Here is a 23,876-nt window from a genome sequence, read left to right as displayed (position 1 = left end):
CAATATTCAAATGTATTTTTCTCCCCTTAGTATTTCTGACTTAATTGCATGTTTGTTAGAGAATGTGGCTTATGCAACATCAATTATCTAAAATTTGTTGAGAATTACTACATGGACATACATGTGCTCAATCTTCATAAATATCTCACATGTGTGCATTAAAAGGATATGAATGCACTATTAAGTGCAACATTTAATATGTCTATTAATTCAGTCTCATTTTTTTTTTAAACTTTGTTCATTTTGAGAGAGAGCATGAGCAGGGGAGGGGCAGAGAGGGAGGTAGAGAGAGAGAATCCTAAGCAAGCTCCGCACTGTCAGTGCAGAGCCACACGTGGGGCTCAAACTCACAAACCATGAGATCATGACCTGAGCTGAAATCCAGAGTCAGACGTTTGACACAGCCACCCAGGTGCCCCTTAATCTCTTAATTATGTTGCTCATATCTTCTGATTCTTGTAAGATCTATCCATTCATTATTTTGAGGTGTATTAAAATCTCCACTACAGTGGGAAATTTATACATTTTTCTCATAGTTCTGTCAAAGTTTGTTTTCAGTATTTTAAGGACCTGTAATTATGAACATACATGTTTAGAATTCTGAAGTCCTAGGGTCCTGAACTTACCATTATTTAACAACCTTCATTTATTCTTAGTTTGTCTGATGTTACTGGTAAGCTTTCTACCGATATGTTAGCCTGACATCTTTTTCCATCCTCCTACATTTTTCTATGTTCTTCGTTTTGAGAATGTTTCAAAAATAGCATACGGTTGGATTTTGTTTTCTTGTCTGTTTGCATTCTTTTTTTATTTTTTATTATTAAAAAAAATTTTTTTTTAATGTTAATTTTTGAGAGAGCAAGCGAGACAGAGCGTGAGCGGGGGAGGGGCAGAGAGAGGGAGACACAGAATCAGAAGCAAGCTCCAGGCTCTGAGCTGGCAGCACAGAGCCCAACACGGGGCTTGAACCACAAACTGTGAGAACATGACCTGAGCCGAAGTCTAACCGACTAAGCCACCCGGGCGCCCCTGCATTCTTTTTTTAAATTGGAGACCTTATTCGGCTTACATTTACTATAGTTACTGAAATATTTGCATTTATTTTTTACCATATTATTTGTGATTTCTATTTGTTTCACCATTTGTTTCTTTTTTCTATCATCATATGATGCTTTTGTTGGATTTTTATTCTATTTTCTCCCTCTATTAATTTAGAAATTAAAACTCTTAGTCACCTGAGATATTTTAACTTGAATACTTAAAAGAATAAAGCTTAATCAATATTTTTATTGTTTTCCCAAACAATACAAGGACTTTGGAAAACTTTAAGTCTAATCATCATCCCACCCTTCCCACTTCAAAGTATGACTTTGTTGTCCAGGATATTAGTTCCATCTTGCCTTACTTCATTAACCACACACATTGTTAGTATTATTCCTTTATTGCATTTTTAATTTTAACCACTTACTTACCCATTTCTTTGCTTCTTGCATCAGGGAGTGTTTTCTGTTGGTGGTAAGCTCCAGATTTTTTGATCTGAAAATATCTTGAATCAGCTACATTCAAATCCTGGCTCTATCATTCCTTAAAAGTCATGTGACTCTAGGTTAAGTACCTTAATCTCTAGGATCTTTGGTTTATTAATCTGTTAAAATGAGTTTAGTCCTTTGCTGGGAGAGAAAAGGCTGGGAAGAAAGATGCAATAAGTAGCTCCCAAGATCCAAGATGCCAACATCAAAACACAATAGAACAAACATTACATCAGTTCCCTGAGTGTTTGATACTCTTGTAGGGAAGACGAGATTAACACATGTTAACACATAACTAATAATATTCCTGTGTACTTGACGGTTAAGTGTATGGTTCTTTCAAGTCAGCACTTTCAAGCCCAATGAAATGGTTGGCTCTCAGGGGCTTATGAAGGAGTCTTCACAAAAGACAGTGCTTACCTGGATGTTATTAGCTGGTCAACAATGTAGTCTTGACAGAAAAATCCAATGTGAACGCTTGAGGAGTTTCTAAAAGAAAAAGAGTAAAAAAAAAAAAAAAAAAAAAAAAAGGTAAGGTTTTAAAAAAAGCAGCAAAGTATTTATTACACACCTGGAACATACAGGCCAAACACTATAAAATATGAAAGACAATGATGCTTCTGCCTACAATGATAGGAGTTGGGAAGATAGACTTAGGTAATGGAAGTCAGTTAACAAAGAGATATGGAAGAGAAAAGACAACTACAGAGTATACTACTACTCCAGAGGAAGGTGCTCACTTGACATAAATAATGTATGTGATAGGACTCAGTATGGGTTGCGTATTGTTTCACAGATTCCTCTTGTGTAGAGATCTGCAGATTGAACATGATTGAAGATCAATTGCAATTATACTCTTTTCTCTAAGGAATTCCAGAGCCAAAGGGTGTGATAGATTTGTGTAGAACAGTTAAAATAACCATTATTCTAAAGGATGCTACCTATCTTTTGTATACTGATTAAATCTAAAATAACTTTCAATTATGCCGAGCTTCGGGTATCTACATAAATTTATAAGGTAGCTAATTTTTTGGTGCATGGCTGTTAGTTTACATTCACCAAGTACTTTCTCAGACATTATCACATTTTATCCTCCCCAAATGCTAAGATGTTGGCTTTATATATTTCTATCCTACAGGGAAGTAAATACACATTTAAACCACTTGATCCAAGTGATCCAACCAGTATCTCATTACATTTTTAATTAATGGAAAGGAATCAATTTCAGTTGTAACAGAATAATTTGTCGATCTATTAAAACTAAGCAGTAAATCACCATAAAAAAACAGTATGTAACAGCTTCTAAATGCCCAAGTCATGTTTCTACTCTAATGCTAGGATGGACCTGTATGCATTTATGATTTTTTGGTTAATATGCAATCATAGCAACAACTAATTTTGGGTTCCCAGAGACCAAATAAAGAAAAAGACATTTTTGGAATCTGTAATACACACCATTCCTCTATTTAAGAGCACATGGTGGGGGGGTGGAAAGAATAAATAGATAAGGATCATGTCAGCTGGGAATAGATTCAAGATAATATTTAAATAATCAAGGAAACTGAGTAAGTATCTCACAAACTGTTGTGATCTACATGAGTCTTGTACTGGCAAGCCTGAATTTTCAAACATTTGATCTTGATATAACCCAGCTTTGCGTATGTTATTCATGTATACTCCCAAACTGCCTCTCTGATACCATATTCAACCTTTCACATATCAGCAGATGACTACTAACCACAGGCTATGGCTGCCACAATAGGCCTGACTCTGCCAGGGTGAGAGTTTTTGTGGGAGCACATGGGTAGAGACACAACTGCCCACGCTGCCCTGCTCCCACTCCCAATGCTGGCCTTGTGGCCACTGTCAACTCTGCCCCCTCTTGGCAAAGCAAGGAACTTAGAGGAGTCCTAGGACTGAAGGTCTGGGGCTTGCTGGTCTATTCCAAATTGGCATCTCTTGAGCACAACCAGTCTCCTGAGAATCCTCACCTGGGGAAAAGATTCGGTGCGAGAAGAGCGGGATGGGAAGAGGCAAGAGTAAGTGGTTAGGAGTGGTTTCCCCATTCAGCTTCAGCTGTGGGTTCAAGGAAGGGAATGACCATTTTCCTCTCTCTAGAGCTTTGGCCAGGTTCCTATGTGAGGCAGGAGAGCTTTGGCCTGGGCACATTGGAGGTAAAAAAAAAAAAAAAAAAAAAAAAAAAAAAAAAGTACCGTCCAGTGGCACTTTAGATACCTCACTGTCTTGATTGTATTATGTCTGTGTGTGTCAGTTCTGTCTTGCCAGTATATTACCTTAAACATTTTGTTTACAAATACTAGTTTTGAAGAGGGAGCAACTGGTGCCTCTGCCATCCCCTCAACCACATTTTTCCCCCCAACTCTTTACCAGGTACCTGGAGCCGAACAGTGGACAATGTCCAACTTTTGGCCTTTTGTCTACCCCAAAGCAAGAGCTGCCTGAGTCAACTTTGTTTCAAGGTCACTAAAGGCTACCCTGGGGTCCCCTGGGATGGGTCAACAGGAAGCAGGAATGGCAGGAGCAATTATGAAGGTTTTTATGGTTTTCAGCTCACCAGGGATAAATGCTTCTTAGGTTTCACCTTAAGACGTTTGACATTTTTCCTTCAAACACATTTGCAGAAGGCTTCATGTAACAAAACAGGAGACAGTCAATATATAATAATAATGCTAAAGACCAAATTATTCCACAGCTTTGATCAAGAGGCCAGGCCCGAGAATAAGTTCTGAAGATACATCCTCTTTGGATTTAAAATACGTGCACAAAAAACGCTGGTACAACAATAGATGAAGGCATTTAATAGTATTCAATCCTCCAACAATCGTGCATGAAAAGTAACCATGCCCAGTGTCACATACTAGAAAGTGGCAGGGCTGGTACACTTAACCACTGCCCTGAAATGTCTGATTAAGTGCTGACATTTACTGAAGGTTTAGAGCTTTACAAATATCCTCTCATTTAATCCTTAAAAACAGTGAAAGGACCTGTCCACATCAATATTCTCATCTTACAATGAGAAAAAAATAAAAAAACAACACAGAAATTATGTAACGTTCACGGTCTCTAGAGAAGTGGTCATGGGAGACTTGAATCTAGGGAATCAGATGGGCCCTGCACCTGGATCCTATGCCTAAAGGCAACAGAAAAAAAAAAAAAAAAAAAAAAGCCAAAATGACCCCCAAGTGAGAAACGATGATAAAACGCTAATATAGACACTGCCTGCATATGAATTTATACACGCAGGCACGGACACGTGCGCGCACACAGGATATAAAAAAGAGCTAATAAAGGATGTCAATTCACTTAGGTCACACTTCAGTAATTAGGACACATACCGTCTTGTTTTAGGCTGCTATAGCAGAATACCATGGACTGGGTGGCTACAAACAACCGAAATTTAGTGCTGACGGTTCTGCACGCTGGAAATCGGAGTGCAGGTGCCGGCATGGCCGAAGTCTGCTGGAGGAACTCTTCTGGGTTGTACTCCTCCCTTTTCTCCTTGGGTCCTCCCTCACGTGGCACACAGCACAGCGAGAGAGCTCAATGGGGTCTCTTTTATAAGGGCACTAATTCCATTCAGGAGGGCTCCACCCTCGTGACCTAATCACCTCAAAGGCCCCACCTCCTAATCCCTGAGAGGTTAGGGTTTTCAACGGTGTGCAGGTGGGTGGGGGGTGGCACACGAACATTCCAGTCCACAACACAGACTTCCGTGCAGCCGTCGGCTGGTAAAATCTTACTCAAAGTTACGGTGATCCTGTGAACTCCCAATTTCAAAATGATCAGTTGCCACGAACTCTTCAACGCCCCGAGCGTTTAGCTAAAGGCTTTGCGCATTCTTGTTTCTCCTTCCAAAAAGAAGAACTAAAAACCCTGGCCCTTTCAAGTTGTCCCCTTTAAGCTCACCTTGTCATCTTTGCAGGAAAGTGATTAGCAGCCTTTAAAAAGGATGTTTGTTCCGAGGCCTTAAGAAGCCGGCGGAAGGCTGGCGCGGTGGCCTGGCCGAGTTGGGGTGGGGGTGAGGGGAGCAGATGACCCAGAGGGAGGCGGGAAGGAGGAGGGGGCGTCCGGGGAGCTTGGGCTCCGGGCGAATCCCCGGCCTGGCTCCGTTTCCGTTCCTGCCGAGGGGCGAGATGAAGAGGCAAGGGGGAGAGAGCGCGAGCAGGAGGAATAAAGGAGAGAAGGGAGACAGGCTCGGGAGGAGCGGCGACCGCGGTACCTCAGAGTCCCGGGACCCGGGGGAGGGGCCGTCGTCGGCGCGGCCGCGGACGTCGGTGCTACGGGCGGCGGGGCAGGAAGGTTAGAGTCCCGGCGGGCTCGGGCCGTTCCCCCGACGTCGCCTGCCAACAGCCTGGGGCCGGGCCGGGTCACGCCTCAGCCCCCCGCAGCCTCGGCGGGCCTGACAGAGAGGTCGCCGCGGCGCCTTCTCTCGGGGTCCCGGGCGGGTCCACGGCGCTCGGGCCCGGAGCTTATTGTTCCGGGAAGCCGCGGGCAGACTCGGGCCGGCCGACCCGCCCCCGCCTGGGGGTCGCTCGGCAGCTGCGGGAGCGCCGACTGGCGGCGGACGCGCGGCCCGTGCGTGTCCCTTTAAGGGGCCGGGCCTGTGCGGCGGAGGGGCTGGCGGGGTGCGCGTCGCTCCCCGTGTGAGTGTGTGGGGGAGAGAGCGGCGGGCGGGCGCCGGAGGGAGGGAGGGAACGAGCGAGCAAGCGACGCGGGCCGCCCCTGCCGCCGCCGCCGCGGTCGGACCAGCGGCCTCCTCCCCTCCCCTCCCCTCCCGCGCGTCGCCCTGCCGCGGGGAGGGGGCTCGCGTCGCCGCCTCCAGCCGCTCCCGATGAAGCAGCTGCCGCCGCAGCCGCCTCCGAAGATGGGGGATTTCTACGACCCCGAGCACCCGACCCCTGAGTAAGTATCAGCTCCGCGGTCTCCCGCCGCCTCGGCCCGAACCGAGGGCGGCGCGTCCTGACGGGCGGCGGCGCGGGCCGGCGCGAGGAGTAACGGGCCCGCGGTGTACTCGCGCGGGCGGCGTGGGGAGCAGGCCCGCGCCGCCGCCTCGCCCGGGCCTCCGCGGGTCGGCGGTTGGGCCCGGCGTTGGCGCGGCCGGTCGCGTCGCAGCGGCGGTTGGGCCGGGCCGGTGGGGGAGGGGCGGCCACGGCCTCCGCCGCCGCCGCGTCCTCACCGACCCGGCCGGCCCGTGGCTCGGCGGTCTCCTCCGGCTTCCCGCGAACCCCTCAGGCCGCGCCGCAGGCGCAGGGACCGAGGCGGAGGAGCTGCCGGTGTCGGAGTCAGCGAGAGGGCACCGGCGAGGGTAGGCCGCGAATCCCCGGGCTCGGGTGGAAGCCCGGCCCGTCGCCCGGCCTGTCGCCCGGCCTCCCGGAGACGGCGGCTCGGACCGGAAGGGCCTAGCGTGCGTCGCTCGGCCGGGGTCCGTGGAGGGTCCGCGCTGCACTCTTGGGTTTTTTTTTTTTTTTTCCCCCCTTCTGGAACTCGATCCCGGCCTCGCAGTGCTTCCGGCTTCAGCTTCTGCACCTTTGGCACTTGGGTTTTGTAATGGTGGCGAGGTTTGTGTGGCCCCAATGTTGAGGTGACACCGGGTTTGTTTTTCCGCCTGAAAATGAAAGCCTTCGGAGGGGCATACGTTCTCTTCCACATTGTGGGATTTGCACACTTTGGGACACTACTTCCTTGGTAACAGGAACCTTTTACCCTAAACGGATGACTTTCTACCGCTCATAAAGACTTAAAAACTGAGGATCGTGTGAGGATTCTCTAAAGAGACAGCGTTCCAGAAAACTGAAATAGTTTTGCCCGGCCGTATTTTTTCAGACTTGGAGAATTTTTTTTTTTTTTTTTTTTTTTTAACACATTTCTGTGGAGGGCTGTAGCTGCTACTGTATCCAATACCTCCGAGAGCTTCCACTCCAGAGCCTGGATTCACTTCTTTCCCTCCGCCCTCACAAGACTATTGTTTTAAAAAGCTATTCTTAAACTCCATTTGCTGGTGTTGGTCGGAGTCTACCTAGAGATATGAATGTACGACTCTTTGCAAACTTAACGGTTGGTAGGGGTTTCGGTTGAAACTGTCACTTTTTGTCAGCAGAATGATTCCAAGAGATTTGCTCTTTTGACACATTTTACCTTAGCTCTGCTATGGCTTTTTTTTTTTTTTTTTTTTTTTTTGGAACTCTTTGCCCGAAGCTTTGCAACTTGGTCCAGTCACGTCTGGATCTTACTTATAGATTTAGTTGCAACACAGAAGGATTCTGCTGGGGTGTTGATGGTTTCTGCACCGAAAGAGAAGTACTTACGCTACCCTTCTAAACAAACCCAACTTTTACGACAGTAAGTTGGCCCTACATGGCTTTATCCTTTCATGGGTTCCTTGCTTTTAGGTTAACATTACCTTGATTAGGTTTGTTTTGATTTACTGCACAATCCTCAGTCCAGTGACAGAGCTCATGTTATATAGGCTTTTGGTGTGAGACTTGGAAAACCTCAAACAGCTCTGTATCATGATCCAATAAACACTTATTGAACAGTTGTCTGGTACAAAATAACATGCTATCCCTTGATCCGACTAAATGCCTGCTTCCAGTTTTTACTTGGTTGTGTGGTGAAGTTCACAGGCTTTAAGGATCACATCCTTCCACTTTCTTGGGAAAACATTTTTCATATTGTGTGGCAAAATGGACTCAGAAGTGCATCTTGGATGGACCTACGTGGGGAAGAATCAAGGATGTTTATTGTTTTACACAAGGTCTTGAGAGTTTTTATTTTCACTGCTTTTCTGTTGTTACTGCTTTGGATTTCTAAGTGACTGAGTTCCAAAGGGGTGTGGGTGTGTGTGTGTGTGTGTGTATTAACCTGCATGGAGTATATAAAGAATTGTAAAATGTCTTCTGTTATAACGTAAGAACTAGAGGGGATCCTCGTCGGCATCCTGGACAGTGTCACTTGTCTTTCAGGTGCAGAAACTGAAGCCTAGAGAGTGAAGTGACAGGAAACCCTGTTGAGGTAGTATGTGTACGCTGCCAGTCAGTCATGATACTCGTGCATAGACAAGAGCACTACAGTGTAGGGGTAAAGAACTCGGATTTCGGAATCCGACATACCTGGGTTTGTACACTCGTTGAACCTTGGACAAGTGACTCCATGTCTCTAAGCTCGGGTTTTCCCATCTTTGCAGTCAAATGCTCTACCCCTGAGCTCTACCCCCAAGGTTTTCCCATCTTTGAAATCGGGATCGTGACGGTAGCGACCTCCTAGGGCTTTTGGGAGGATTGAATGAACATTATGTGTGAAAAGCCCTGGGCACAGAGCGTGGCATCTGCAAATGCTTCTCTCTGGGGTTATCAGGGAAAACTTAAAAGAGGTAGGATTGTAAGTCAAGCTTGAAAAGATGAGGTGGGCTTGAGGGGGTGACATGACCAAGTGTCCCTTTTAGACTTTAGGTAGTTTGAAATGGTTCTTTGACACGGGAAGAAATTGAGGCACAGCATGTGAATTTAGTTTGATCGAAGAAACAGTTGGAGCCTGATGTTCTGTGTTTGTCTTGCACTCACTCTTTAATCAGGCACAGCTGTGAGACCTGGCTTTTTTCCTGTGGCATATAGGATTGTATTTCAGGTGAAAATGGCTGTAATCACCTGAGTATCTGTGCGCTAGGTGTTTGCTGTCGGGGCCAGGTGTTGAGGATGCTGCAAATTAGATCCAGTTAAAGTCTTCAAGGAACTTCTCTAATGAGAGAGACAGGCAAGTACTTAACAATGATAGAAGTGCTGTTCTTTGAACATATGCGTATTTTGTGCCAGACACAGGCACGCTAGGGGTGGGTGGTATACAAAACACGCAAAATTTTGGCCTTATGGGCACCCCTCCTAGTGAGGGGTGCTGATGAATAATATAGAATGTTCAAAGGTAAGTGCTTTGCAAAATGGAGCAGGGTAAGGAGGATCCAGAATTTCTGGGGAAGATGTTATAGTTTAAAATGGGGTAGACTGGGTGAACCTTCTTGAGAATGATATTTAGGCAAAAAGGGACAGGGATTAGCTGTGTTCATATCTGGGGTGAAAGCATTCCAAGCAGAGGAAATCGTTCCAAGGTGCTGAGGCAGACCTAGTGAGTTCTGCCTGGTGTGGCTAGAATGGAGTGAACAAAAAGAGTGATATAACTTGGGTCAGGGTGGGGCGTAGATCTCACAGTGCTTCGTAGAGCCATTTTAAGGACTTTGCCCAGAGTTTTCAATAGAGGAATGACATGGTCTGTTTTCAGCTTCAGGCAGGGGGGAACAGCAAAGCAAGGAGACTTGAAGCTAGCAATCTGGGAGAGAGATGCTGGTGACTTGTAAAGTGGTAATAGGACATGGTGAGAAATGACTGGATTCAGGATACACATTGAAGATCAAACCAGTATGGTTTGTTAATAGATCAGATGTGGCAGATGAGAGAGGAGCCAAGGATGATTCCCAGGTTTTTGGTCTGAGCAGTTAGAAAGATGGGATTTGCGATCAACCAAGGTAGGTATGACTTCGTGACCAGACCAAGTTTGGGAAATAGATTAGGAATTCAGTTTTAGACATGGTAACTTTGGGATGCCTGTTAGACATTTGGGTTGAGTTGATATCCAGGTCAGACCCTGGAGTTAAGGGAAATTGCCTGGACTAGAGATGTATTTTGTGGTCATTAACTTAGTATTCAGAACCACAGCATTGGAAGAGATCACCAAGGGGGCCAGTGTAGAAGGAGACAAGAACCTGGGAGTGATCCCTTTAAACTGCAGTATTAAGAAGCTTTTGTTATATAGTGTGCCTTACATGGAAGGCATCCATAAACTTAGGGAGGGAAATTACCTCTTTACTACCTCTAACTAGGAGTTAGCACTTTTTAAAATTACCGATGTAAACAGCAAACTACAGTACTATTAGCAGTACTTGTGATTTTACTACTAGACAGGTCACAGATATTTTGATATGCTGTGGTTATTGTAGATGTCTCAAAATACTGTTGATGTTTATCATTACATCCAAGTTATAGTAGACATCTACCACTACTACATTGTTAACAAGTATATATATATTACTGTATCACACATTGGGGGTTTTTGTCCTCCATGTAATTGGTTTCATTTATAATATATATTTTATGCATTTAAAAATATTAAACTGAGAAGAAATCTACAGGCTTCATCAGACTGCTAAAATGGTCCAAAGAACAAAAAGAAGTTAAACTTTGGGCTCTGGAGCCAATGGTTCCTGGTTTTAGAATTTCACCTCTTAATAGCTTTATGAACCTGAGCGAGTTTCATAATTACTCTCTGCTTTGGAGTCATTATTTACAAAGTGGGGGATCATAGTATTTTCTGTGAAAGGTTTTGTGAGGACTTAAAGATAAGGACAGTGTTAGATCTTTTATGATTAGCATTGAATGCATCTAGGAAGAAGAGTACTTTACAAGGCACCATGATAGGAAAAGCATGGTGAATTTAGCCAAAGTTTATTAACTGGGAAAAAATATTTCTACGTGTTCTAATAAAATACAAAGCAGTGAGATTATTCAAATGCTCATAAAATCCTTGTAATTCACCCTAGAGTGGGAATAGAGATACCTCAGGAAGCTATCTAAGAGAAATATTTCTGGGAAAATTTCCTGGTTAGAAAGCCTGATGAACTATCCTAGTGCTTAGAACAGAGTATATACCTCTCCAGTATTCGTGTTCCTCTTTGCTCTTTTTTAGATTTCAGGCGGACCATTCTTCTGACACATTATGTCTTTAGAAAGGTATCAAGCAACTGTTGATACAGTTGTGTTTTACTAAGAAATGTTCAAACTGCCAAGACCTCCTTCATATATATAACATTATCAGCCAATCATACTTTTGTAGTTTCCTCAGTGGGAGTTTGATATACCCAAATCTTTTTTGCCATTTTTTTTTATTGTCCTAATTGATTCCCTTTTAAAAATAGAAATGTATTATAATTTAGTCTTTAACAGATACGTAAAATTTTTCTTGACTTGATAATCTGTGTTTTTCTGTGAGCGTTGTCAGTTTTTGGAGAGAAGCTAGAATAGTCATATGCTGGATGACAAAGGATGACTAGCCTGGGTTACAGAATCAAAAGTTGATGTTCATTTCTGTTAATTCTTCCAGAGTACCGTAGAGTACTTTATTTTGTAATGCACTAAGAGCTATTATTATAATAAGGCCCTGTGAGACCATTCATATTAGAAACTGAACCATTACATCTGGAGGCACCAAACATCACGTTTAGAACCCTTCCTTTCTGAGAGAAATCTACTCTGGAGTGGGGGAGGCATTTTATTCTGAAAAAATTTCAAACTTACAGAGAAGTTGTAAGAATAGTATAATGAGTGTCCATATGCTGTTCATCCACATTAACCGGTAATTGAAAGTTTGTCCTATTGACGTATCTTTCTATATAAAAAAATAAATATACATGTGTTTATTTTTGTCTGAATCAAGTTGGAAACATCAAGACCTTTCACCCCTAAATATCTTCATTACCTTAGAAGAAGCTTTCTCTCAGATAACCAATGTACAGTAATCAAATTCAGGCAATTTAATATTTGTACCTATACTGTTAACTGATAAAATGTTTGTATTTAAATTTTGTCAGTTGTCTCAATAGTGTCCTCTCTTTTCAGTGTAGGATTACAAATTTCTTTTAATTGTGATGCCTCTCAGTCTTTAATCTCTGAGGAGAGAGCTTTAAATTCAAGCTTTGGAGGTACTTTATTATTGTCTTTGTACTTACCACAATTGTGATATTTCAAGAACAATAAAAGTGTCTGGTAGTATGTTTTAAATAGTTTATTTATTTTTTTTAACTACCAAAACCATGGATGCTTATTGCAAAAGGGTAGGATAGTGCAGACGTCTATAGAAGAAAAAGTAAAAACCCACCCTTAGCGTTTCGTCCCTGCTCCATCTCTCCAAATTCCACGTCCAAGAGGGTAACCAGTACTAACAATGTAGGGTATACCTTTCCAGACCTTTTCCTTTTGTTTTTTTGTTGTTATTTAAGTGGAGTCCTACTACATATATCATTCTGTCTTTTTTCTACATACTGTATTCTCTGCATATTTGCATTTACAGGTAAGATATACTTACCTTTTTTAACAGGCAATATTGAGTTGCTTTATTTTCTTAAGGTGTCTGGTTGTCATGTTAAGCAGTTTAAAAAGGCCTTGGGACATGTTGTGCTGTGTGGAAGGGGTCTCCTTGCAAATATGTTTCCCCACAGGGTGAGTGTATCTGGTAATTTATAATAGTATTTCACGATTTTGTGTAGACTTTGACTCCTATACTTCCTTGCTTTTAAAAAATCTATTGTGTATACTTATTTCTATTTGTCCTGTCTGGTGCTGGTGGATTAAGTAGTTTTTATTTCTGCCCTACTTAGATGAGTTGATTGGTTATTTTAAAAAGAAAACTCGAGGCATTTAAGTACAGTTTTTTGAAAATAGTTGGTTTGAAGCTGGCCAACTGAAAATTCAATAGGTTTGTTGTTTTTCATAATGGGATTTATATTTGGAAGTCTACTTTCATGGATTCAAATGAGAGGGAGTTTACCTTGTGTAATTTTTGGTCACTGTGTGCTAGTAAAATGTTGTATTTGAGTTCCTTAGGTTTGGAATTCACGTATAATGTATTTTAATTTGACAATCTTTTTTTTTTTTTTTTTTTTTTTAACTCTAGCTAGTGGTTACTTCAGTGCCTTTTCCAGCTAAGCAAACACATTGGTCATTTAGATGGAAGTTGGTCTAAATTCTTAAAGATGCTTTTTAGAGTGCTTTTTCTGTCAGATGCTAACATCTCACAGGTGATTATATCGTTGGGTTGGTGTGGGTGTTGATAGGAGTGTGATCATGCTGGGAGGTCTGCTTTTGGGAGCACTGCTTGTGGGCTTGCAAGAGCCTGGAGCAAGTGGTGGTTTCTGACTGTAGTTCTTTCTGCTGCCACTTCCTGCCAAATGCACTTAGATTCTCTTTGGGGAGAATTGGTTGTATAGTAATCACCGATATTTGCTTCATGATTAGCTCTTTGTGGAGACCCATGGATTAATTCTACTTTGAGTCTTTTGTCTGATATTTGGCCTCTTAGTGAATGGTTATTAATTACATACTTTCTACTTTAGTAGGCAGATGCTGCCAGGTTTAAAATTTTTATGAATTTTGTGTGAATGTAAAGTAGAGCTAATATTTTTCATAAATTACATAGATGGCTGCAAACTCTTTCTGTGGAAATCCATTTATTCTGATCTGGAGCACACACAGACTTCCTAAAATTACTTAGTTAAAAATATAACTCTTCCATTATTTTATCAATTCTAGACCAGAGTATCTGTATCAACTATAAAACATAAGCTACATGTTTTATGATGCTACTTTTGTGCTAAAAATTACCTAAAGAGATGAATTTTGTTGACATACAGTAAAACTTTTTGTTAGTAATAGGTGAAAATATACTCCTAAAATTTTCCCCAAGATAACCTTAATAGGTATGCTCTTTAAGCTTAAGTTTACCACGTCCTTTAATAGTTTATTGTATAATTCAGGAAGCCAATTGTCCCAATCATGAAAAGTATAATATAGCCTTTCTGGAAGATTAACAGCAGTTTGTGTAACACAGTAATGTTAATAGCTGAATATTAACACATTGAAACAGTGGTAGTTAAATAACTAATGTTTCCCCAATTATAATAATGCTTGCATTCATTACAGAGACAGTGAGACTACCAAGAAATACTTGATGCCCATCTTTATTTGACTACTTACTTATTAGAGAAGATAACAATAGTGCTAGAAGATATGAATTGGGGCAGGAGTTAGAACCTGGCTGTGATAGAGAACATTTTTTCAGCTATGCATATGATAGCTACAAAATTTGTTAGCTGGGTGCTTTTGTGAAATGTACCCATTGCTTAAGTATTTTTGTTCCCATCATTACTACTTTCCCACATAAATATTTTAAAAGGTAAGTTTGCATGCATGTGCATTTTTATAATTCTCCAACTTTTAAGATACCTTAGGTGATTGCTAATATGAAGCATCAGGAAAGGCTAAACATTTCATTAGAGCTGTCTATCAGCATTCATGCATTCTCTTGCTCCTTTTAGACTTGTTTGGTTCTATCTATTGCTAGGACCCAAGGGGTTTTGTCTCATGTACTCAAAAATCCAAGGAACGTGAGGAATATGTTATGGAGACTCTTTTTTTCTAAAAAAAAATTTTTAAATGTTTATTTTTGAGGGGGAGAGAGACAGAGACAGACAGCACGAGTGGGGGAGGAGCACAGAGAGGGAGACAGAATCTGAAGCAGGCTCCAGCCTCTGAGCTGTCAGCACAGAGCCCGACGCCAGGCATGAACTCGTGAACCACGAGATCATGATCTGAGCTGAAGTCGGATGCTTAACGGACTGAGCTACCCAGCGCCCCGAGACTTATTCTTCTAAAAAGAATCTCAGTAACCATTGGGTACAGAGTAGTATGTGCTTAGTAAAAGTTTGAGTTGACCTGATTCTTCGTAACGGTCATTCTAATTTTCTGATAGAGTGAATAGCATCATTAATAATTACTGGCATCTTTCGTAAGACATTCTTAAATAACTATTGCATTAGGACACAGAAGGTCAGGGAATTGAGGATGAGTTGAGCTAATGAATGTCATTGGTGATCAGAGAACTTTTTATGCTTCTTTCATTGGTCCTTGTGGAGACAGACTGATGAAAATTGTAGATCTCATGCTGGTGGCTTGAGAGAGAACATGAGTTGCTTCCTAAGGTTGGATAACCTATTGTGTTTTGTGCTAGACTAGTATTTTTCCCCCAGCTTTTTTAGTTGTTAGTTTTATATTTGTCTTTTCTCCAGGATGGATGCTCTATTTAAACTATGCCCTTTACCCTTGCTTTACCCTTGCTTAGTTGTCTTTCTATTCAAATCCTTCAGATCAACAGTCTCATTTATCTCTTTATGACTGTTGGGGCCAAAAGAAAATGATGAAACTACAGATGTGGCGATAAAGAGTGTTTTTGGGTATACGTTAAGGATGCGACACTGAAAAATGATAGAAAATTTGATCCTCTAAAATTGAGGCTTTTGGGGCACCCAGGTGGCTCAGTCCGTTAAACATCTCACCGGCTCAGGTCATGATCTTGCAGTTCACGGGTTCGAGTCCTGTATCGGGCTCTGTGCTGACAGCTCAGAGCCTGGAGCCTGCTTCAGATTCTGTCTCTTCCTCTCTCTGCCCCTCCCCTGCCCGTGCTCTTTCTCTCTCAAAAACAATAAACATTTAAAAAAAAAATTGAGTCTAAATAAAGGGGGGCGCGCCTGGGTGGCTAAGTCAGTTGAACGTCCAACTTTGGCTCAGGTCCCAATCACACAGTTCATGAGTTTGAGCCCTGCATCTGGCTTGCTGCTGTCAGCGCAGAGCCTGCTTCAGATCTTCTGTCCCCCTCTCTGCCCCTCCCATGCTGACCCTCTCTCTTTCAAAAATAAACATACAAAAAGAAATCTTTAAAATTGAGGCTTTTTTTCTCTAGGATAGCTGATGCTTTTTTTTTTTTTTTATTTATTTTTGGGACAGAGAGAGACATAGCATGAACGGGGGAGGGGCAGAGAGAGAGGGAGACACAGAATCAGAAACAGGCTCCAGGCTCTGAGCCATCAGCCCAGAGCCTGACGCGGGGCTCGAACTCATGGACCGTGAGATCGTGACCTGGCTGAAGTCGGACGCTCAACCGACTGCGCCACCCAGGCGCCCCGCTGATGCTTTTTATACTGAGAAAACTGAAAATTTTATATGCTAAGCCTTAAAATTATAAGAAATTTATAATTTTCTTGGAAGAAAATTATAAAGTTATATTCAGAGTTGGTTTTTTTTTTTTCCATTATAATCAAACCTTTTAAACCTGATGTTAAGAAAAACTAGCTGAATTGAACTCTTGACTATTCAGCTAACATTTGTTGAATGCCAACCTTGTGATAAGGCTACAGAAGTAAGTACAGTGAGCTATAGCAGGGACATCTAACCCAGACTGGTAGAATAGAGGGGTAGATAGTTGGGGAGGGCTGCTCAGAGGATGTATACTTAGTCTGAAAGAATGGGAGTTAGGCAAAAAGGGTGAATGGAGGATGCTCTAGGGTGACACTGAAGGGTAGGGTACATAGGGAAGATTGTCCCTATGTCCATTTCCTGTTAAAGATTCCTCTGCATTTGCCCCATTGTAAGCGGCTGAGCGGCACAAGAGGTGTCTTATGTAGGGAGGCCTTATTACCTTACCTAATGACTTCTCATTCCTCTGGCTTCCCCTGTTTTTTCCCCTTGACTCACTCATTACCGTGGTTTACCATGGCTTACCATGGCTGTGATTGTAAAGGGCATGGAAAATTGTGTCTCTCATTTTATAGATAAGAGAGGAAAAGAAGGCCTAAAGAAATTCAAGGTATGCTCACTAGTTTTGTGGCAGTACCACAACTTGAGCAAGGTCTCTTTGTTTAACAATTTGTCAAAGACTAACTTTTTAATGATACTAGGGAATACCATTTATATTAGCTCTGCCATTTATAATCAATTGGATATCAGTATTCTGAGTTAACTTATTTTCCTAGGAGTCTTCTGGATTAGTCTTGAGGTGCTTAAAATAATTTAATTTGGAGGGTGCAGGGGATTCCCTCCTTAAGTTATTTCTTTTCTCCAATTTTGCAAATACATATGCTAGAGGATTAGAGGGCTGAACATCAGTCATCTCAGCAAAAGGTACACTGGATATGTGGATGATCCAGATCTGCTCCTTTGGCCAAGTGCCTTAAGTAGTCTGAAATCTTCATTGGAAATGAGCTTCTAGGAATTTTTAATCCCATGAGAAACTGCAGCCTTTATGTCATTCCGTATATTAAGGAAAACCAGAAGTACATAGGTAGATAACTTGCCTTTGTTAAGAGAGCTAGTAGGAAGAGAAGGTACACACCCCAGCTAATACACCAGATCCCCAGCACCACAAGCCTGGCAGTGTGCAAGTAGCCCAGACAGGCCACGCCACCCCACAGTGAATCCCGCCCCTAGGAGAGGGGAAGAGAAGAGGGCTAGTAGTTATTTTTGCCTTCGTGTCCTGCATAATACTGCACTGCTGTTTGTGCATTTGCCTTACCAGTTCATGCTCTGTCCAAGTGATGAGGTAGTTCTAGTTCAAGGGTTCTCTTAGGACTTTAACTCAAGGTTTTGGGACAAATGGACACATCTCACAAGTAGTGATAATGAACATATTTGTGAGACCATAAGATGCCAAAGAGACATCATTCCTTGTTTCTGACACTAGGGAATCAAAGTAGTTATGGCTTAATGGGAGAGACTGTGTTATCATGGCTACTGTGAAATAAACTTGTATGTAGCTTGCTTAGATGTCTATAGATATTTTTTCTATTTGAATTGTTTGGGAAATGAGACCATTATTACTCTTAACTTGTTCTAATTTGAACATCACGACCCTAACTTAATGATTCTCTGATCCAGAAATTTGTATCATTCAAGGTTAATTTAAAAACCAATGCTTAAGTCATGGAGCTGAAAAGTAAAAAAAAAAAAAAAAAAAAAAAAAAAAAAAAAAAATAATAATAATAAATAAAACAAGGGTTGGTGTAAACTATGGCTCACAAGCCAAGTCTGGTGGACCACCTATTTTGTACCTATGAGCTAAGAGTGGTTTTTACATTTTTTAATGGTGGGGGATAAAATCAAAAGAATACCTCGTGACATATGAAAATTATATGAAATTCACATTTTACTACTTATAAATGAAGTTTTGTTGGAACACAGCCACGCACACAAAAACCAACCTCCCCACCCCCCTCCACCCCCCCCACCAAAAAAACCCAGTGCTTATTTTTATGGTATTATGTAGATAGAAAGAAGATATAAAAGGTTGGTGAATGCTTAAATTGAGCCTAGATCATACTTTGATGAAATTTCTTGGTTAGTAAATTTTCTAATCTTTTGTTTTCATCAAAAGAAAGTTTGAAGAGGGTAAGTAACATTGTTTTCTCTCCATGGAGTTTCAGATTAGTTCTAGTTTAAGCCTAGGTTTAAACTAAATTGCTTTTGAGCTCATCAACAAATATCATACTTTGATTTTGTAAGAGGTGTGGTCTAGAATAGGGGTTGGCAAACTAGCCAGTGGGCCAAGTCCAGCCTTGCCTGTGTTAGTACAGACTATGAATTAATAATAATTATATCTTTTAAGTGGTAAAAAAACTGAAAGAATAGTATCTTGTGACATGTAAAATGATATGACATTGGAGTTTTTATGTCAGTAAATAGAGTTATTGGAGCACAGCCACACTCATTCAGTTATTGTATATGGCTGCTTTCACACAAGAGTTGAATAGTTGTGACAGAGACTGCATGGCCTGTAAAGCCTGAAATATTTACTTTCTGGCTCTTAATAGAAAATTTGCCTATACTTGCTCTAGAACACTGATGAAAAAAATCATTTCCAAGACTGCTTATGTAAAGTTTTAAGTTAGGTTAAATTTTCAGGAAAGCATGGCCCATCCTAGTTTTATGCTTTTTTAGAATGTCTTGGAAAGAAGCTCATTGTACCCCAACTTGGCATTAGTGATGAATATCACAGTGATACTAGAATAATTCTAAATTAGGGGCGCCTGGGTGGCTCGGTCGATTAAACGTCCGACTTCGGCTCAGGTCATGATCTCACGGTCCGTGAGTTCGAGCCCCGTGTCGGGCTCTGTGCTGACAGCTTGGAGCCTGCTTCAGATTCTGTGTCTCCCTCTCTTTCTGCCCCTCCCCTGTTCATGCTCTGTCTCTCTCTGTATCAAAAATAAATAAACGTTAAAATTTTTTTTTTTTAAATTCTAAATTATTAGAAACTTTTAAGAAGAAGCTTTAAACTTTCACGTTGTTTTTCTCTATATCAGTCAGAATATAGAATTTAATGTAAAGAATTGGTCAAAAGGGTTTTTGGAGAACTGAGAAAATGAAAAGGGGACTCTGGAGGTAGTAGTGATAGAAAGGCAGGAAGTAACTACCCATCTTAGCGCTGAGAGGAAAAATGGAAAAGGGTTTGGTTCCCAGAACCCAGAAGCTTGGAGTAGGGCCCCTTGGAGCTGAGATCTCTGAGGAAAGGGGTATTGGACATGCTGGTGTCTGAGGAGTTGCAGTCAGGCTGGTCTGGGATTATGGAAGAAAGGTAGAAACTGGAATCAGCGCCAGGGAGAAGCGTATTTGTGGATCAATACATGTGGGAACTGTGCCCAGTAGGAAGGAACAAGTTCCCTCCTACCTATCCAGCTTTTCAGTCTTCCTCTAGCACATGCTATTTGTGTCAGAGAAGCAATGTAGTTTACTGTCACAAGAGTGTAGAAAGTGGGGGCCGGGAGCTGAAAGTATCTTAATAGAGGACAGATGGTCTAAACATATTGAAACATTTCTCAAAGCTCCAGGTAAGAAATGATTCTAGTATGTTTTCAGGAATCTGGGAAGGTAAAAAAGAAATTCAAAAAGAAGATTTTTGATATATTTTTTAAAATATTTATTTTTGAGAGAGAGAGTGCAGGAGAGAGTGACAGAAGTTCTGAAGGGGGCTCTGCGCTGACAAGCAGAGAGCCCCATGTGGGGCTCGAACTCACGAACTGTGAGATTATGACTTGTGCCGAAGTTGGATGCTTAACTGACTGAGCCACCTGGGTGCTCCGATGTTTTTTTTTTAAGTTTATTTATTTTGAAAGCATGTGCAGAGTTTGCTAGGGGGAAGGGCAGAGAGAGAGGGAGAGAGAATCCCCAAACTGATAGTGTGGAGCCTTAAGCGGGGCTTGAACCCACGAACTGTGAGATCATGACGAACTGTGAGAACATGAGATCAATTGACTGAGCCACCCAGATGCCCCAAAAGGAAATTTTGGACAAGCATCGTGAAGTGTGTGTAGAGGCCTTTTTTTTTTTTTTTTTTTTTTTTTTTTTAAAGGTCCTGATATCTGTTCCTCACACATTCTTTTGGAGGCATTGTTTTAAAGTAAAATCCTGGCTTTTGTTTACCTTGGTCTATAGGAATGAAGAATATCTGAACTTTGTTAGATAGCAGTAAAACCCTAACATATAAAAAATGGGGACTTTTTGTATATGCTTCAGTTTTGGATTTTCTATTACCTAACAGGAGAGTAAGTCCAGTTATCAATTATTAGGAAATAAGGGGTTCTAAATAGGATAAAGCCAATTTACACATCATCTAGTGTTTCTCAAACTGCCTGTAGTTTATCATGGATTGGTATACCTTAAAAACATACAATAAAAATGAAGTCCTAGAAAAATGAAGTGAAAAATTAAGAATCCAATGCCACTGGTTGAACAGTTTTGTATCTTCATTGTGGTGGTGGTTACATGAATAGTTTTGCATAGAGCTACTTGCACACACAAATGAATATGAATGCAGGTTAAAAAGAATGGTGAAAACTGAATAAGGTCTAATCTGGTGAACAGTAATGTACCAATGTAAATTTCCTGGTTTTGATATTGGACCCCAGCTCCGTAAGATGTCACCATTGGAGGGGGCTGGGTGAAGTGTACAGAGACTCTTTGTACTATTTTTGTAACTCCCTGTCAATCTGTAATTATTTCAAAATAAAAAGCTTAGAAAAGTATAAGCCAACTGATCACTGGTCAAGGTCAAATTGCTATAGAAGTTTCCAAACTCTGGTCTCAATTTCTGTACTTGTAGATATGTAACAAACTTAGCCAGTTGGCACTGGCCTAAAGACTACAGTTAAGTGTAGCTTTTCAACTTCTGTAGCTACTCTGTATTTTTACCATTCTCCTCAATCTCTCTACCTTTCACCTCCTACTTCTGTGTCTCCATTTGTTTAAAATTATTTACTATGCACCTTTTTAGTGACAAGACCTGGGGATATAAAAATGAGGAAGGTCTTTGCTATTTATGCTTATTTTCTAAAAGCGGAGACTATTTTTTTTTAAGTTTATTTTGAGAGCAAGAGCATGCAAACAAGTGGGGTGGTAGGGGCAGAGAGAGAGAATCTGGAGCAGAACCCATGCTATCTGTGTGGAGCCTGACCTGGGGCTCAATCCTATGAACCGAGAGAGATCATGACCTGAGCTGAAATCAGGAACCGGAAGCTTAACTGACTGAGCCACCCAAGTACCCCAAGACTATTAAAAAAAATTTTTTTTTCTTAATGTTTATTTTTGAGAGACAAAGAGTGTGAGTGGGGGAGAGACAGATAGACAAGACACACACACACACACACGCACACAGAATCCCAAGCAGGCTCCAGGCTCCCAGCTGTTAGCACAGAGCCCGATGCAGGTTTCGAACTCATGAACTGCGAGATCATGACCCTAGCTGAAGTAGGCTGTTTAACTGAGCTACCTAGGCACCCCGAGACTATTTAAGTTTATTTTTATTTTGAGAGAGATAGCAAGTGGGGTAGGGGAGGCGGGGCAGAGAGAATGAGAATCCCAAGCAGGCTCTGCACTGTCCACACAGAACCCAGTACAGTGCCCGAACCCACGAACTATGAGATCATGACCTGAGCTGAAATCAAGAGCCGGACGCTTAACCAACTGAGCCATCCAGGTGCCCCGAAACTATTTTTTTTTTTTTTTAACTGAACTGTAATTGACATCAGTATCTTATTAATTTCAGGTGTACATCATAGTGATTTATATTTTTATGCATTATGAGTAAATGCTGTTGTTAAAGAATCTTACAAATATGTATCCAAATTGCTAACAATGCCCATTTATTTTGCGTATTAACTATGTGCCAGGCACTATATGGAGGATTTTATTTATTTTTTTTAAGATTCTATTTTTAAGTAATCTCCACACCCAACATGGAGCTCGAACTCACAACCCTGAGATTGAGGGTTGCATGTCCACCTACTGAGCTGGTCAGGTGACCCTACGTATGGAGGATTTTAAATTGATGTTCTCCTTGATCCTCTCTTTGAAGTAAATAGAGTAGTACTCTTTCAGCTTTATTTACTTAAGTTTTTTTTTATTTAGAGAGAGAGCTGGGACGGGCAGAGAGAGGGAGAGACAGAATCCCAAGTAGGCTCTGCGCTGTCAGTGCAGAGCTCAACACGTGGCTCAAACTCCTGAACCATGAGATCATGACCTGAGCGGAGACCCAAGAGTCTACCGCTTAATTGATTGAGCCATCCAGGTCCTATAGTTTTTATTTTATTTTATTTTATTTTATTTTATTTTATTTTATTTTATTTTATTTTATTTATTTTTTTTTTAATTTTTTTTTTTTTTTAACGTTTATTTATCCTTGAGACAGAGAGAGACAGAGCATGAACAGGGGAGGGGCAGAGAGAGAGGAAGACACAGAATCTGAAACAGGCTCCAGGCTCTGAGCTGTCAGCACAGAGCCTGACGCGGGGCTCGAACTCACGGACCGCGAGATCGTGACCTGAGCCGAAGTCGGACGCTTAACCGACCGAGCCACCCAGGCGCCCCTATAGTTTTTATTTTAAAACATGCCACTTTTATGTTGAAAATCTTAGTTCCTAATGACATTAATGGAATGGCTTATTTGCTTTATCCATTTTTATGTGACAGTTTCAGTGGTAATACCAGTATTATTATAACAGACTACTAACAGTGTAAGATTTCTTTATGTTTTTTTTTTTTTTACCTTCAGGATATATTCCAGGAAGGTATTTTTAGTCAAAATAGTTCAACTTTTCTTCATGTTTGTGCCAGTCACCAATTTGGTATAGTTTTAATAGTTTGAATTTCTAGAAATTATTTTTTTTATTTTCTCATTAAAAAAATGCATCATTTTACATGATTCCAAAGTTACTACAATAAAAGAATGTCCAAAGAGGCATAGCTTTCATTCTTATTTTTTTACCATGTCCTTTAACATGTAATAATTATGTTTAATTTTGGTTGAGTCTTCCATTTTGAACATAGAAGCACACAAAACATGCTGTTTTGTGTCTTGCTGTTCACTTAACAATGTATTCTGGAGATCATACCAGAAGAGTATACAGAGCTCTTCATCATTGCTTTTAATGCTGTGTACTGCTTCATTGAATGGATGTGGCAGAGTTACTCAAACACTCTTTTGATGAACATTTAGGCTATTTCCAGTCTTTTGCTATCACATGGATAACCTTTGCATTTTATTTTAACCTTCATTTTCCATGCATGAAAGTGTGAGGGGTGGTGCGTTGTTTTTTTTTTTTTTTTTTTTAGTGCATTTAATTCACAATGATCTTACATTATCATCAGCTTTGCCTTGTAAGAATAAGTATTTCAGGGTTTGTTTTTGTTT

General features: G+C 41.3%; 1 protein-coding gene and 1 long non-coding RNA gene across 27 annotated transcripts in view; one reads left to right on the top strand and one right to left on the bottom strand.

Moving 5' to 3' along the window:
- Positions 1 to 6,015, bottom strand: part of LOC132678503 (uncharacterized) — a 96,929-nt gene extending 90,914 nt beyond the window's left edge. For 7 of the 23 annotated variants that reach the window (XR_014136836.1, XR_014136842.1, XR_014136839.1 and 4 more), the window contains exons 1-5: positions 5,457 to 6,015; positions 4,886 to 5,307; positions 4,105 to 4,175; positions 1,950 to 2,018; positions 1,473 to 1,536 (exon numbers count right to left, since the gene is read on the bottom strand). This is a non-coding gene — a long non-coding RNA (uncharacterized LOC132678503). Of the gene's footprint in view, positions 1 to 1,472; positions 1,537 to 1,615; positions 1,686 to 1,940; positions 2,019 to 4,104; positions 4,176 to 4,885; positions 5,308 to 5,456 lie in introns of all 23 variants that reach the window. The other 16 variants (XR_013554225.2, XR_013554224.2, XR_013554239.2 and 13 more) reach the window with 11 other exon arrangements.
- A 236-nt stretch (positions 6,016 to 6,251) lies between these two features.
- Positions 6,252 to 23,876, top strand: part of SETD2 (SET domain containing 2, histone lysine methyltransferase) — a 125,007-nt gene continuing 107,382 nt past the window's right edge. For 3 of the 4 annotated variants that reach the window (XR_014136814.1, XM_081793504.1, XM_081793526.1), the window contains exon 1: positions 6,252 to 6,453. Coding sequence is in view for 3 of the 4 variants with exons in the window: in XM_081793504.1 (XP_081649630.1) it covers positions 6,382 to 6,453 (72 nt within the window). In the remaining variant the exon portion in view is untranslated. The remainder of the gene's footprint in view (positions 6,454 to 23,876) is intronic. The other variant, XM_060630869.3, reaches the window with a different exon arrangement.

This window comes from Panthera onca, chromosome A2, assembly GCF_046562875.1.
Source record: "Panthera onca isolate mPanOnc1 chromosome A2, mPanOnc1 haplotype 2, whole genome shotgun sequence".
Taxonomy (NCBI): domain Eukaryota; kingdom Metazoa; phylum Chordata; class Mammalia; order Carnivora; family Felidae; genus Panthera; species Panthera onca.
This window is presented reverse-complemented; position numbering and strand designations above follow the sequence as displayed.